Source organism: Plodia interpunctella, chromosome 28 (genome assembly GCF_027563975.2).
Source record: "Plodia interpunctella isolate USDA-ARS_2022_Savannah chromosome 28, ilPloInte3.2, whole genome shotgun sequence".
Classification (NCBI taxonomy): Eukaryota; Metazoa; Arthropoda; class Insecta; order Lepidoptera; family Pyralidae; genus Plodia; species Plodia interpunctella.
In genome coordinates, this window is record NC_071321.1 from 21741 (window position 1) to 34781 (window position 13041).

At 36.3% G+C, this 13041-nt stretch overlaps 1 protein-coding gene across 1 annotated transcript in view; it reads left to right on the forward strand.

The window, feature by feature from the left end:
- The first annotated feature begins 1088 nt into the window (after positions 1 to 1088).
- Positions 1089 to 13041, forward strand: part of LOC128681896 (multidrug resistance protein homolog 49-like) — a 48663-nt gene continuing 36710 nt past the window's right edge. The window contains exon 1 of the mRNA XM_053766198.1: positions 1089 to 1349. Within this exon, the coding sequence (XP_053622173.1) occupies positions 1104 to 1349 (246 nt within the window). The 5' untranslated portion in view covers positions 1089 to 1103. The remainder of the gene's footprint in view (positions 1350 to 13041) is intronic.

The following is a 13041-nucleotide window of genomic DNA, read 5'->3' on the forward strand; positions in this document are numbered from 1 at the left end:
GGGTCACTGCGGCGGGAGGTTGGACGTGGTCCTTCCGTGGATGTCGTACGAGGCGACTAAGGAACACACTGCGCAGGCATATACTGATAGGCAACAATAGTATTCCCAAGGAGGTGTCTCAGCCCCGACCGCAACCGGGAACATAGAGAGACGAGACAGACTAATGTTCAAGGTAACTAACAATACTCACAGTGCAATAGATTTGATATTTTTGAAGCATTAATTTATTTTACCTTTCATCGTAATGAGGGCGCTCCTGAGGAGGAGTCACAAACCAGTCAAGTCACAAATTAAATAGGTACTACTAAGATATTTTAGTTAGAACCATTTTAGCAAAAACGGAACCCTTATAGATTCGTCATGTTTGTCTATCTGTCCGTCCGTATGTCACAGCCACTTTTTTCCGAAACTATAATAATTATACTGTTGAAACTTGGTAAGTAGATATATTCTGTGAACCGCATTAAGATTTTATACAAAAATAGAAAAAAATAACAATAAATTCTGGGGGTCCAGAACTGAAACTCAAAAAACTTTTTTTATCAAACCAACCGTGTCCAACCAATCAAAAATTATATAGAGGTTTCTAATATATTTTTTTCTAAACTGAATAGTTTGCGCGAGATACACTTCCAAAGTGGTATAATGTGTGTGTCCACCTTGTAACTTCTAAAATAAGAGAATGACACAACTCAAAAAAAAATGATGTACATTACTATGCAAACTTCCATCCCGAAAATTGGTTTGAACGAGATCTAGTAAGTAGTTTTTTTTTATTTGTCATGAAATGGCAATATGGAGCCCTTCATGGGTGAGTCCGACTCATACTTGGCCGCTTTTTATATAAATCGAGTTCTTTCGATTCAGCTTTTAGTTAGTTGATTTTTAATTATTTTTTTTCTTGTCTTTGGTCATAAACAAAAGATGCCCCAAATTGGTAACATATTAGTAACATTTAATAATTGTACAAGAAAAAAATAACGATAACTTAATCCACGCAATCATAACACCCATTGGTGTTATGATATCGATATGTCGCATCGCTAAATGTTTTTGATGCACTTTTTATGTTGTAAACTTATCCTAGCCACGCAACTTTATGAATGAGTGCGAGAGAAAGCGACGCGGTTCGGGGTTTCCCGCCAGCACTCGCGACAAAACCAACGGAACCCTCGCTGCACGCTCAGTCTCGCGCTGGCCGCCGCCCCGAGCGCACGTGTCGGCTCCTCACAGTAATAGACGCTAGTGTTGTGATGAAGGGTCAGAGCAAGAGGTTCGTGGACCACCTCGGGAAGGCCTACGCGATGGGCGCAAAAAGGAAGGACGACCATATCGGATTTTTAGACTTGGTGAGTTTTTAGGGATTTATATTTTTGAAGAAGTTTCTTATGTGAAAAATGCGATTACTTTTACCCAACTAAAGGAAGGAGGGTGATTTTTTTTTTCTTTTTTACGTTTATACACGAAGACATAAATATCATAATGATCATTCCCAATATTTTAGTACAAATATATTATTTTAAAGTAAACAGAATTATTTTTTAATTGAATAGATTGCAACTTTCAATGCTTTCAAAATTCACTAGCACAAAATAACTTGGAAAATATTCAAATATTTGAAATAAGTATATTTACCTAGGTATATCATACAACATACAAAAAGTGTGTGTTATGTTACGATGTGTGTCTGCTCTGTGTGATGAACCGCAAAAACCTCAGTTTATTAGGCACTTACTTCAGACATCAATGAGTTCAAAAAGTAAAGTTACAAACTCGGAGTCGCATGTCCTCTTCTAAACTTTAGATACATACTAAAGTCTTATTTTGTGTTAATACCAAAATATCTCAGTTACCTCAATAAACATTGTATTGGTCCTCAGTCAACCATTACAACATAACATTAACTTTTAGTCTGATTTCTGTATTTTCATAAATTTTTATATTCTAGATCCGGGATGTATCGTCCCTATTCTCCGTACCTACTCCATGTACGCAAAATTTCAGAAATATTGTTTAAGTACTAGAACGTGAAGTAAACGTGAACGTGACAAAAAACTGACGCATTTATAATATTAGTGCGGATTAATTAAAACAAGACTGATTGGATCAAGCCCATTGATTGAGTTTTTCTGGCGTTATCGTTCCATAAATCGGCCCGTATTTCAGTGTTAGCGTCGGTCGTAATGTGTGGGCTGGGCAGGCTCAGGTTGTACCGCCATTTATCGGTCAAGCGATGGTCGAATGTCAAGGACGAGGGTTTTAATAAAGCGGTAGGTGTTCCGACGCTTACATAACGCATAATCATAATTTAAAAAAAATTAAGGAATTGTTAGTTTGACCAAAATGTCGTTATATCTTCTCTAATTGCTTTTGTGATCAATTTATATTTAGATAATAATGGGCAGAGGCATTCTGATTCTTACGTCACGTCGGAATATGAACTCGTCGTTCGTGGACATTTTGTGATTCTGAAGTTTATATTTTGTAAAGACAATATCTCTCGTTTGTTTAGAACGTGCTCGAATAAGTAAATTCCTTGGACAAACAATGGGTCTGGCCTCTTCCTGGACGAACAATGTCGTTCCGTGCGACCCGAGTCTAGGTCGCGTTGCCTCAGAGCTTGCAGAGTGCCTGTCATCCTTAGATGATTAGTAAATGATCTAAGATGTCATCTCAAATTATATGATTTTTATTTTTATCATTTACTACATGTTCACTACTAAACTACTTGTCAAATTACAATGCGGGCAAGACAAGTTAAGAAGAGACTAAACTTATTAACGACATTTTAAAATAACCAATCAATAACGGGAACGTTAGTATAAGCCCGGTTTTATGAAGCTCGACAAAAATGAAGATAAAACACTTTCGTTTTTGAAAAAAATATTATTTGATGTCTCCTTGTGAGTAATGTACAAATAAATGGGTGCTTTTGGAATAAAATTATAATCCTAACAAGAACAGGTGACAATAGCTGTGCGCTGCAGCTTCTCTCATCCGGGATTGTGTATAGCCTTCTCCTCAATAATGTAGCTACAGAGATACACACCGCATCACCTATTTGTTGACTGATCCGCAAGAGGCCAGGGTTCACGCCGCCGCAGTGACCTCGGCTCTCAACTTGAACCAGCTACTAACTTGTGCGTGAGACGCGATCGCTCCATCCTAACAGCATTAGGAGTAATCCCCGCACGGAGACACGACGGCGGACGGCACGCCATCACACGTGTTCCTAACACATTTATTATACCTACTAATGTAGTGTGTACGAAACATTAACTGCTGCATAAAATAGATATCCTGGTAAAACATTCAAATAAATCAATGTTTTTCCATTTTAAACCTCAAAATCTTGTAAGAATTTTCCGAAAATCGAGATCTTATATTTTAATAATTTTAAAACAATATTATAAAGTACCTATGTCAAATCGAAAAAAAAGCAAACACTTATCTTCAATGAATATATTAGCAAGCAAACAATCGAGTGTCGACTTCCAACATGTCGAATTTTCAATCAAATCGCGTTTTTATATGTACGACAAAATAAATATTATTATGGTGATTATTAGCATTTGACTGGACTGAACACGTCGCTTAGTTAGAATGAAACCGACTTAACTCAAAAAATCTTTAAATTGACTTAAGGTCATCGAACGACTCTACACATCGTATTCTATCGCATAATGAATCAGAAACTGCCCCAACTGTGTTAGAAGAGTACGAACGCTCTATTTTGGTCGCTTTCTAACTGAGCGCCGAGGGCTCCAGGGTCGGAACGTCAACGCCCCTTTTGGTGATATTTCCGCAACCGCAAGCGCAACACGTTGACCGAACGCAAATAAAGTGACCGATTGACGCTTGAGACATTTTCATTCCAAAAAAGGGTAAGAATTAAATTGACCTAATAGGTTTTAACTCGTTATTCTTCCGAATATTGTCATAATATATACGACTTATTCGCACTTACGTCACTTTATTACTAAAATTGTTTTGTATGTCATGACTTAACGATAAATAAGACACTTTTCTACAAAACTTTTCTAATGTTCTTTGTCCTATTATGGATTAAATCACTTTTATATTAAAACTGCTATTGTTAATACCGTCCTTATAGGATTTCAGTCGATTTTATTCTAATAGTGGCATAAGCTTTTTATTTTAGGTCATAAGATTTTTTTTGTTATTCGTGAAAGATAAAACGGAGAACGCTCATGATTTTGGAAAATGATAGAAAAAGAAAGAATGTGGACGAAGAAGTAAATTAACAAAAGCAGCAGGTAAGCATACTTCGTTTTATATTTCCTGAAAATATTTATTTTGTTTAGATTATCATTATGTCATTTTTCCTCACTTAAAGTCTTTTGTGAAACGTATTTTATGTGTTCTATCACTTTTACTGATATTGAGCATGTTGGTGTATTAAAACATCGGTAAGTAGGTATACCTACTCATATGTGACTTGTCAAGGTTAGCGCGGGTTTAAGGTTGGTGGAGGTTGGAAGTAGAGTAAGCATAAAAACACGAATTGAATGGTTAATATTGAGAGCATAACATAATTTATTATTAACACATATTTTTGAGATTTGGTTTGCTGCTTTTGATGACATGCACTCTATTTTTTGCTTTTTCAGGAAACACAATTTAATATAAAAAACATTTCCCCGAATGCGTCGTTTGATAAAAACACGCCAGTTCTTGAAAATCATGCATGAAGAACCTTACCGTTTGAATCTAATAGAGCCTGTAACTATTTATTTATTTAAGTATTTATTTTTAGAATGCGTTGCCAGAAATTATTAGAAGTATGTATAATACTAATTTAAACTATTTTTTCAAAATCGAAGATCATTAATCACCTCTGTAAACATTTTAGCTGAAGAATCTATCTGAGACTGAATACAATTATTAATCTGTACCACAAGTAACAGTTAGGAGTACCCTGTAATAGACTGGCAAAGACAATAGTGACTGCTTATCGTGCAGTAACACTTATCAATGAGCCTAAAAGGGACCCAGATAGGTATCTGGTGAGGTAAATAAAAGTACCACTTTTCGAAGTTTCTCTTTCTTAAACTCGATCGATTCTCTAGCTACAAATGAACCACCACTTCATTCCTCAGTTAACTTCTTAGCTATCCAAGAACCTAAACATATATACATATAAGCCATATGTATATATGTTTAGGTTCTTGGATCAGAATCATCAACAAGAACATTTCATCAGAATCATCAACAAGAACATAAGAATTCAGGAAGTGATTTTATTTCCCAGTCTTTAATATCAACTGATACAGAACCACAACCCTTAGGCAGCGGCTGCTCAGGACAGAATAAAAATAAATATATAACGTAATTTTATGCATTATATAATAGCGAAATTTCCCATTGGGTCAATAATAAATAAATATCTTATTACTGGGCACACGCAAAATGAGGACGATAATGTTCACTCCCTCATTGAAAAATAAATAAAAAAAACTTAAAATCGGGCCCAATTTGTCCACCTTATCGATATATAAATATTATAAGCTTAATTAAGAGCTCTAAAAATTGGGACACCTCTCAAGGTTCAGCATTTTTCTTTAGCTATGAGCTATGATACTATGTTAGATTTGAAAGCTTTGCAAAACGAGTGGGGCTACAATTTCAATGAGGACAATGATGACAAGGATCAGATTTTGTGGGGTGATGTAAAATACGCGTTTTAAGGTTTGTCAAAAATGAACCTTTTGTATTTTATTATAAGACCAGTTATACTCAAGACAAAAGACTAGCGCGTCAACATGAGAAACAAAAGGAAGAAGATGCCTTGTGTTGAAAGTGTTTCGAGAAAACTGAAGTTATCGGAAAATACAAGAAAAGGTCTTATGGAGTTAAGAAAAACATTAATACCTAATTATTATGTATATTATTATCACAATCTTAGGAATGTTAGGTACTATGAGTTTATTTTGATACAAATTGTTACTGCTGTACAGGTGTAACATTACCTTCGATATAGCCGAAACCCATGTCATCTCCCTATTAATATGAACATTTTCCCCCAAGAATCCATACTTGGAATCAATAGTTTCCGAGATAATGAAGTTGGATTGAATTTTTTTTTTTTTTTTGCAAATTTATATAATTTATCATGTAACCGTCATTTCATCCAAAGAAACCTCATAAAAATATTAAAGAATTCCCTATCTAAACTAACGCTAAAATTTAAAACGTGCAATGAACAGTGCCCTTCGCATCGCCGCATAGCGCTTTCACTATAGCGATACACACACACAAACTAACGGCTCATAGCTGATTCGTGCGTGAGCGATTGATACGATGCCGCAATGTTCACTTATTTTGATTATTTATTATTATTTTTTATATTGTTTTTTTTTTATTTTTCCCTGTCAAATAATTATTCTGAAGTCACTTTAATTGGGGTACCCTATGCATACCTAACGGCTATGACGGAGGTAGTGGTATACCTTGTATATGCCAAATGCAGGCAGGCAGAACTCTGAACAATACTATAAAATATGTTATTATTTCAATACAATAAATAACTTGAACACAAACTTGGGTTTTATTATTAAATAGTTTTTATCAAAATGACTTATTAGTAAACAACTTAATCTTATTTTAATACAAAAATGACATATTACTCAAAATGCCACACATAAATTTTAAGTTATTAAAATGAAACTGACCTAATTCATATTAAGTCAAACTCATATAGAATAAGTTCGGTCAAAGGGTGACCTTATAGTGACTAGTTTTTGAAAATCGTTATTTTAAAATATTATTTATCAATATAATTTGAAAAAAAGACAATTATTATCAAGCCTAATAGTTAATGAAACCATGTCAAACATAAAAAGACAATTAACATACTTCGTTTCAGAAATATACTTTAACTTATGAAAAAATTAATAAACATGAAATCTTATTTTGCGATTTCCCAAAAAGTTGAGATTTTGAATTAAGTCACTTTCGTTCTAAAGCAGCGACGTGTGATACAGTACAGTCAAGCGGCGGTACGTCGCTTGCTATGGACATCGACTGTGAGTGACTGGTGCCTGCGTGCCGTTGTTGCAAAGCGCGGGCTTTCGATTTCATTTGGGCATCTTTTTCTTGTTTTATCTTTTTGTTTGCACATTTAACTTATTATCATATTTAACGATAGTTATTTGCTTATATCTGAAGAGCTACGACGAGTGCAGAAGACTATAAAGATGCAAAACAAACATTTTCAACGTCTTATAGGTAGTTGATGTCTCTCATTCCTTTACATACAAAGTCGGATCTTGGAACGCTCTGTATTGTAGACCTTAACGCCTTGTATGCTCCTTTCATTGACCACAGGCCAACCTTGAGTTTTGATTTTCCGCAAGACTACCATATAAATTGGTTCTACCGCACTTTAGTCGTGATAAAGTGACAGACAGTGTTACTTTCACACACCAGCATGAGTGACCTTTACCTCTTAGTTACAACAATAGCAAATTTGACACAACTTCCTCTATCGATTGCGATCAGACTCTGCCCAGGAATTCCTGTTCCCGCGAGATATGATTCGCAGACAGTTTTTGTTCTTGTCTAAATATAATTAGCTGAAACCTTGCTTTCATTTGATTCAGAAATAGGAATTACCACGAGCTTGGTGACATTCTAACTAGCGCCGTCAAGTTGATTGCTATCTCTTTGACGAGGCTTTTGTACGATTGTCCGGAAACAGTAGTCGATATTTTAAAGTTTATGTGAATTTATTCTTAATTATCTCTCTGTTTCTTGTCTAAGCAGGATCCCTGTTACATTCTTGCTTGTGTCGCCACGAAGCCAGAGATTTAAAATAAAACTTAAAATTTGGAAAATTCGGCTCGCCTGCCCGAAGTCAACCCCCCTAACAAATCTTTTCATCCTTTGGTTGCCTCGTACGATGTTCACGTCAGTATAATAATGAGGTGGTGCTCCTCAAGGTCGGGACTGCTCGCCGCGCAGTGTATTTCTTCATCAGCATCATGTCAGCCATGTCGTGCTTCTTTGTTCTGTGTTCTACTAATTCATGTTTTTCGAAAATATTTACATCTCAATTCACTTTTGGGATTTTGGACTATAAAAGGCAAGTTAATTGTTACTGTGGCTGGTGTAGGTATGTAACTATGAGCACAAAATACTTTCCTTCACGGATGATATTCTCCAATCGGGGCACGCATCAACGAATGCGAATGCGCTGAACCAGCAACACTAGTTCAAGTTCAAGGCGTGCGTGTGCGCGGCCGGTCACCTTCACGTCCGACGCGCGAGCGGAGGGGACAGAGCCACGGGCTTCTAGAGCAACCTTGGGAATTTGCAACGCTAATATTCATAAATGCAACATATCTCGTGCTGTTTTTAATGGTTATGTTATGTACCTACCTACACGTAATACTGCTTTAAATAAGGATTTAAAGCAGTAATACTAGTAATCACCCAGAACACGACCGACTTGGACAGTTACAAATGATCGACCGGCGAAGATGTTTTCCCGTGAGAATGGAAGCTAAATCGGTAAAAAGTCTTTATTATATCAAACAAACGTATATTTTTTATAAATCGCCGGCAAGTCAGTCAAGTTCCCACTTTTCTGAAATCTAATGCCTTTGTTTCAGTAAATTGTTTCTAGAATATTTAATGAAATTTAAATGAAGGATTGCAATGAGAAACTTACGAAGCGAGGTCGGTTTGTAAGTTTCGAAACAAATGAAGATCGACATAAAAAACCAAATAATGAAAATGTTTACCACAAGAGCGCCGGCTCTGTTGGGACGACACTACAATCACAATTATTGGTGTGATATTACAGTTTATTGTACGACATGTATGATACGGCGTCACGCGCGGCCGCCCCCTTCCGAGCGGGTAATAGTTTCCATATGTTTGTATTGACATTGAGATAACAACGTACAGTAATTCGGACGAAATTGGACATAATTGTAAACTTTGATAATAATTTATGGGATGACTTGTGATTCCAAGTACCTATAATGAGGTCTCAAGGGTGAAGGAAGGTACGAAATAAAGAGTTGTGGAATGAGAAGACAGTTCACACGTCAACACCATGACAAGAAGAAAGATGAACAAACTTAAATGTTTGTTTGAATCTCGTTTATCAAATGTAAAAATACCTACAAACATTTTCATTGCTCATTTTTTACAAAACCCTTGAGCCGGCGACAATAATCAAATCTTTTCAGTGTTTGACTCACTTCCGTTTCCGGTTCAGCTGAAATTCATTTTGCCATCCGATCTACATTGTGATGCAGCGCTTTCCTTCAAGTCAATTAACAAATTGAGTTTTCTCACTTCATTACTAGAATCTTTATTAATTATATATCTAAAATCGGACCGGCCGGGTCCTTCTGACTGGATTCTCCGGAGATTAGAATGGATAAAAAACGGAATAAGTAGGTATGTAAGATTGTAAGAGGAAGTATGAAGTATGAGATTAAAATCATGTCACATTAAAGGTCTTAAAAATTGAAGTGAACAATTCTAGGAGTAGAGAAGAGACCAAAATAAAGTGCATGGAATGTATCCCAAGATATGAATAAAGAAGGGGATCTAAATGATAGAACGACATGGAAGCACCATGCATACTTTGCCGTCCTGCATGAGCGGGAAAAGGTCAAGAATAGGATTCATGCGTTGAAACAAATGAGTATACACATAATATAAAGTAGATCTAAAACCGCCGCAGAAGATGACTCCGGCCGGACGGGTTCTTGACCGCGCGAGGCTCTGACCAGACCAGTTTGCACGTCGCCGGCCTACAACCTGTATCGCTATATCATAAAGATACCTGTTGCGGATTCTCGCGAAATAACATGCTCTCTCTTTGATGGATACAAAGTATCTCAAGATACGAAGATGCCCTGCATTGGAACAGTAGTTAGGCTCATTTTCTATTTATGTTGCCAAATTCAGTGACCAGATAAAGGATCCGTGTTGTTGTATCTGTTTAAATTCGTGTTAATAATTTTTTAATATAATATAGAAATGTGTTAAATTTTGCAAGCTAAATCTAGGTTGCAGCAATTGTTTTCATGACCAATTTTCTATTGCTCGCGACTTTGGAATTTGGAGGCCCATACAGAGTACGTTTTTTTCGTGCCCATGGGAATTTGAGGAAGTTTTCGGTGATTGCTCCCTGCACACCCCAAATAACCTGAATTAACAAATTTCGACATTCTATCTCCAGTAGTTTCGGCTGTGCGTTACGTGTTGTCTGTATGTTGAAGATAAAAATCTTATAAAGTATTTTACATTCTCTTTCTGGCTGAGCTTATGTGTAAGTATCCATAGAATCACAGGATATCTACGAATGTACCCGTGGGAACTTTAAAGTACGCATCATAAAAGTAACCCTTACATGGCTTTCATTCTGGACAAACTTTTCCGCCAATGATTTATTTTGAAGACGTCGCGATGTCGATACGTTTCCGACAAATAAAATTCTGCGAAGAAGCTCACGTTTCCGACGCGGTGCCGAAGCCCAAACCCCGACCGGTCCCGCCGCCTCGTCAAATATATGAATCATAAAAATGTTAATTGATATTCGCTTGTTCGAGTTTTGTGTATTTTAGAAAACTGGCCAGTACAAGTTAAACTGGCAAAGTGCGAGTCGGACTCGTACAAGACCGGTCTGTGCCATTATATTAAACGGAGCCCCCTTCAATATTTATTTTTATCTGTGTTTTAATATTTCTTGATATAGTGGCAACGTACATTCTGTGAAAATTTCAAATAAAACAAAATATTCAGTTGGAGTAACGTACAATGTCGGGTTAGATTCGTGTGATTGGAGCGGGTCCCGCGCGCGCGCGCATCTGCGACATGTCTGATGTTGAGCAACAACAACAGGTCAATTTCGGAAGATGTAAATTTCATTAAAATATGAGTCTTCGTTGTTTAAATTCAGGAAGATGGTCGGCGAACGTTTTATTTTTCGTAGTTTCAAAAACGTTAAAGATGACAGTTAATTGTGATGATAAAAATCTAAAAATATTTTAATTGCATTTTTACAACAGTGCATAAGGAAGCAAAACAAATGCCGTTATGTGAATGCCTGATGTAACCATACAATTAATCATCATCATCTATACATATAATAAATCCGTAACCAGCCTACTTACAGATTTATCTTCAATCTTTTGGAACTAATAGGCCAAAACATTTTTTTTTTAATTTTTGTCTGTGTTTCTGTTTGTCTGTATGTTTGTTCGCGCATAATGCGACAACTACTGGATGGAATTAGATGCGGTTTTCACAGTTGTATAGTGGATTGTCTAACTTAAAATCTGGTACAGGTTCCATAATAAATAATGAGCGGACGCAGAAATATAACGCGGCCGAAGCCGCGGGCAAAGGCTAGGTATTAATAAATAAGACACCATTATATTCGCAGTTACAATATCCACGCACGCAGCAGCCATATAGATTGACATTAAAATGGTATATTCATGTATTTTTATTACAGCAATAATGAACTTTATTCGTACCCGTGGGAATTTTACAGTAAAAAATATTTTAGTATAATAATGTATTAAATTTAAAAGCGCAATTTCCGTTGTGCTATAAGTAGGTACTAGGTATTCGTCAGGTAGATCTGCTTGTGTATCTCTTGTTATATTATATATCTTGGCAAAACCCAAAAATTACTGCACGGATTTTCATGCTATTTTCACCAATAGATAGTGTGATTCCAGAGGAAGGTTCCGGTATATAATTTATTATGTTTTTACCAGAGCGTAGCCGGGATGGGTCACTAGTTCTGTATAATTATGAAGAAACCCGAATAAGAAAAGTATAATCTTAAATTAACACATACCTAATTAATGATGTTTGTCAAGAGATTCGTAATTTTCCAGAACATTGCGTATAAACATTTTATGATCGGAAGGCGAACTTTCTCCGCCGAATACGTAGAAATGTTCGCGGGTTCACTTCCTACGTTGTTCTGACGCTGTTCATGCGCCTTATTGTTACTTTCTATAGATACTCGTAGATTAATCATAAACATTAACCATTTGGATATCCCCACTGCTTGGAGACTGGCCTTCCTTAGAGATAACGCGGATGGGCCAAAACCCACCACGCGGGCACATGTAACAGCCGGGAGCTACGACTGAACACCGACCCACCTTACGCTGACGCGCACAATGCGGAGTTTGTATGAGTGCTCATGCCGTACCCGCCGAAGTTTGGCTAACTGCAACGAGCCTTCCGAAGCGCGAGTATTGTTAGACAATCTATACTTATTGTTAAATTGTCAAAGAAATGAAGTAAAACTTTTGTCAATGTGTGTTTAATGTGTGTGTCTCAATTTAAAATGTTACTTTTGACCATATCGTGTGTTTTGGTATTGACCGAGTCAAGATTTGTGTCACGTGTGGTTGGCATTTACATGTTATCTGCACATATCATACCTACACCTATAAATAAACTAATTAATTCGTTGAAAATAACATAAAAATGCAACGTTTGTAATCGAGTACAATTTTGATGCAATATTGCGTCAGATAAACGATTGTTCGTGTGCACTGAGTATGTATCATATAATGCACCCGAAATGTAATTTTCTAATACTTTTGCACTTTGTTTAGAAAGCTGTGGGTGATTGTCCTGATGTGCCTCACTAGTGTGCCATGTGCGAGCGAAGACAACTTCGCTTCCAGCACCTATTACTTGACGATATAATATACTATCGATCGTGTTTGTTCTTTCTTTCTTATTAGTATTTAAGTAATTTATATACAAAATAATATTGCATTGTATCACAGCGCATGCGTACATATAATGCTATTATGATTCGGCCAAATTCACATACTTTCTCATTTTCTTTTACAATTCATAATGAAACCTAATTAGTTGACACGTAATTCATGCAAAGTTCGATCTTATTGCTGTACGTTAAGATTCAAACTAATAAAAACGTTTCTTAATGAACTGTGGCATGTAATACACGCGTATCAATATAAAATAATTGATTTTCTACATCTTGCCCAGAGTAGCTGTCAC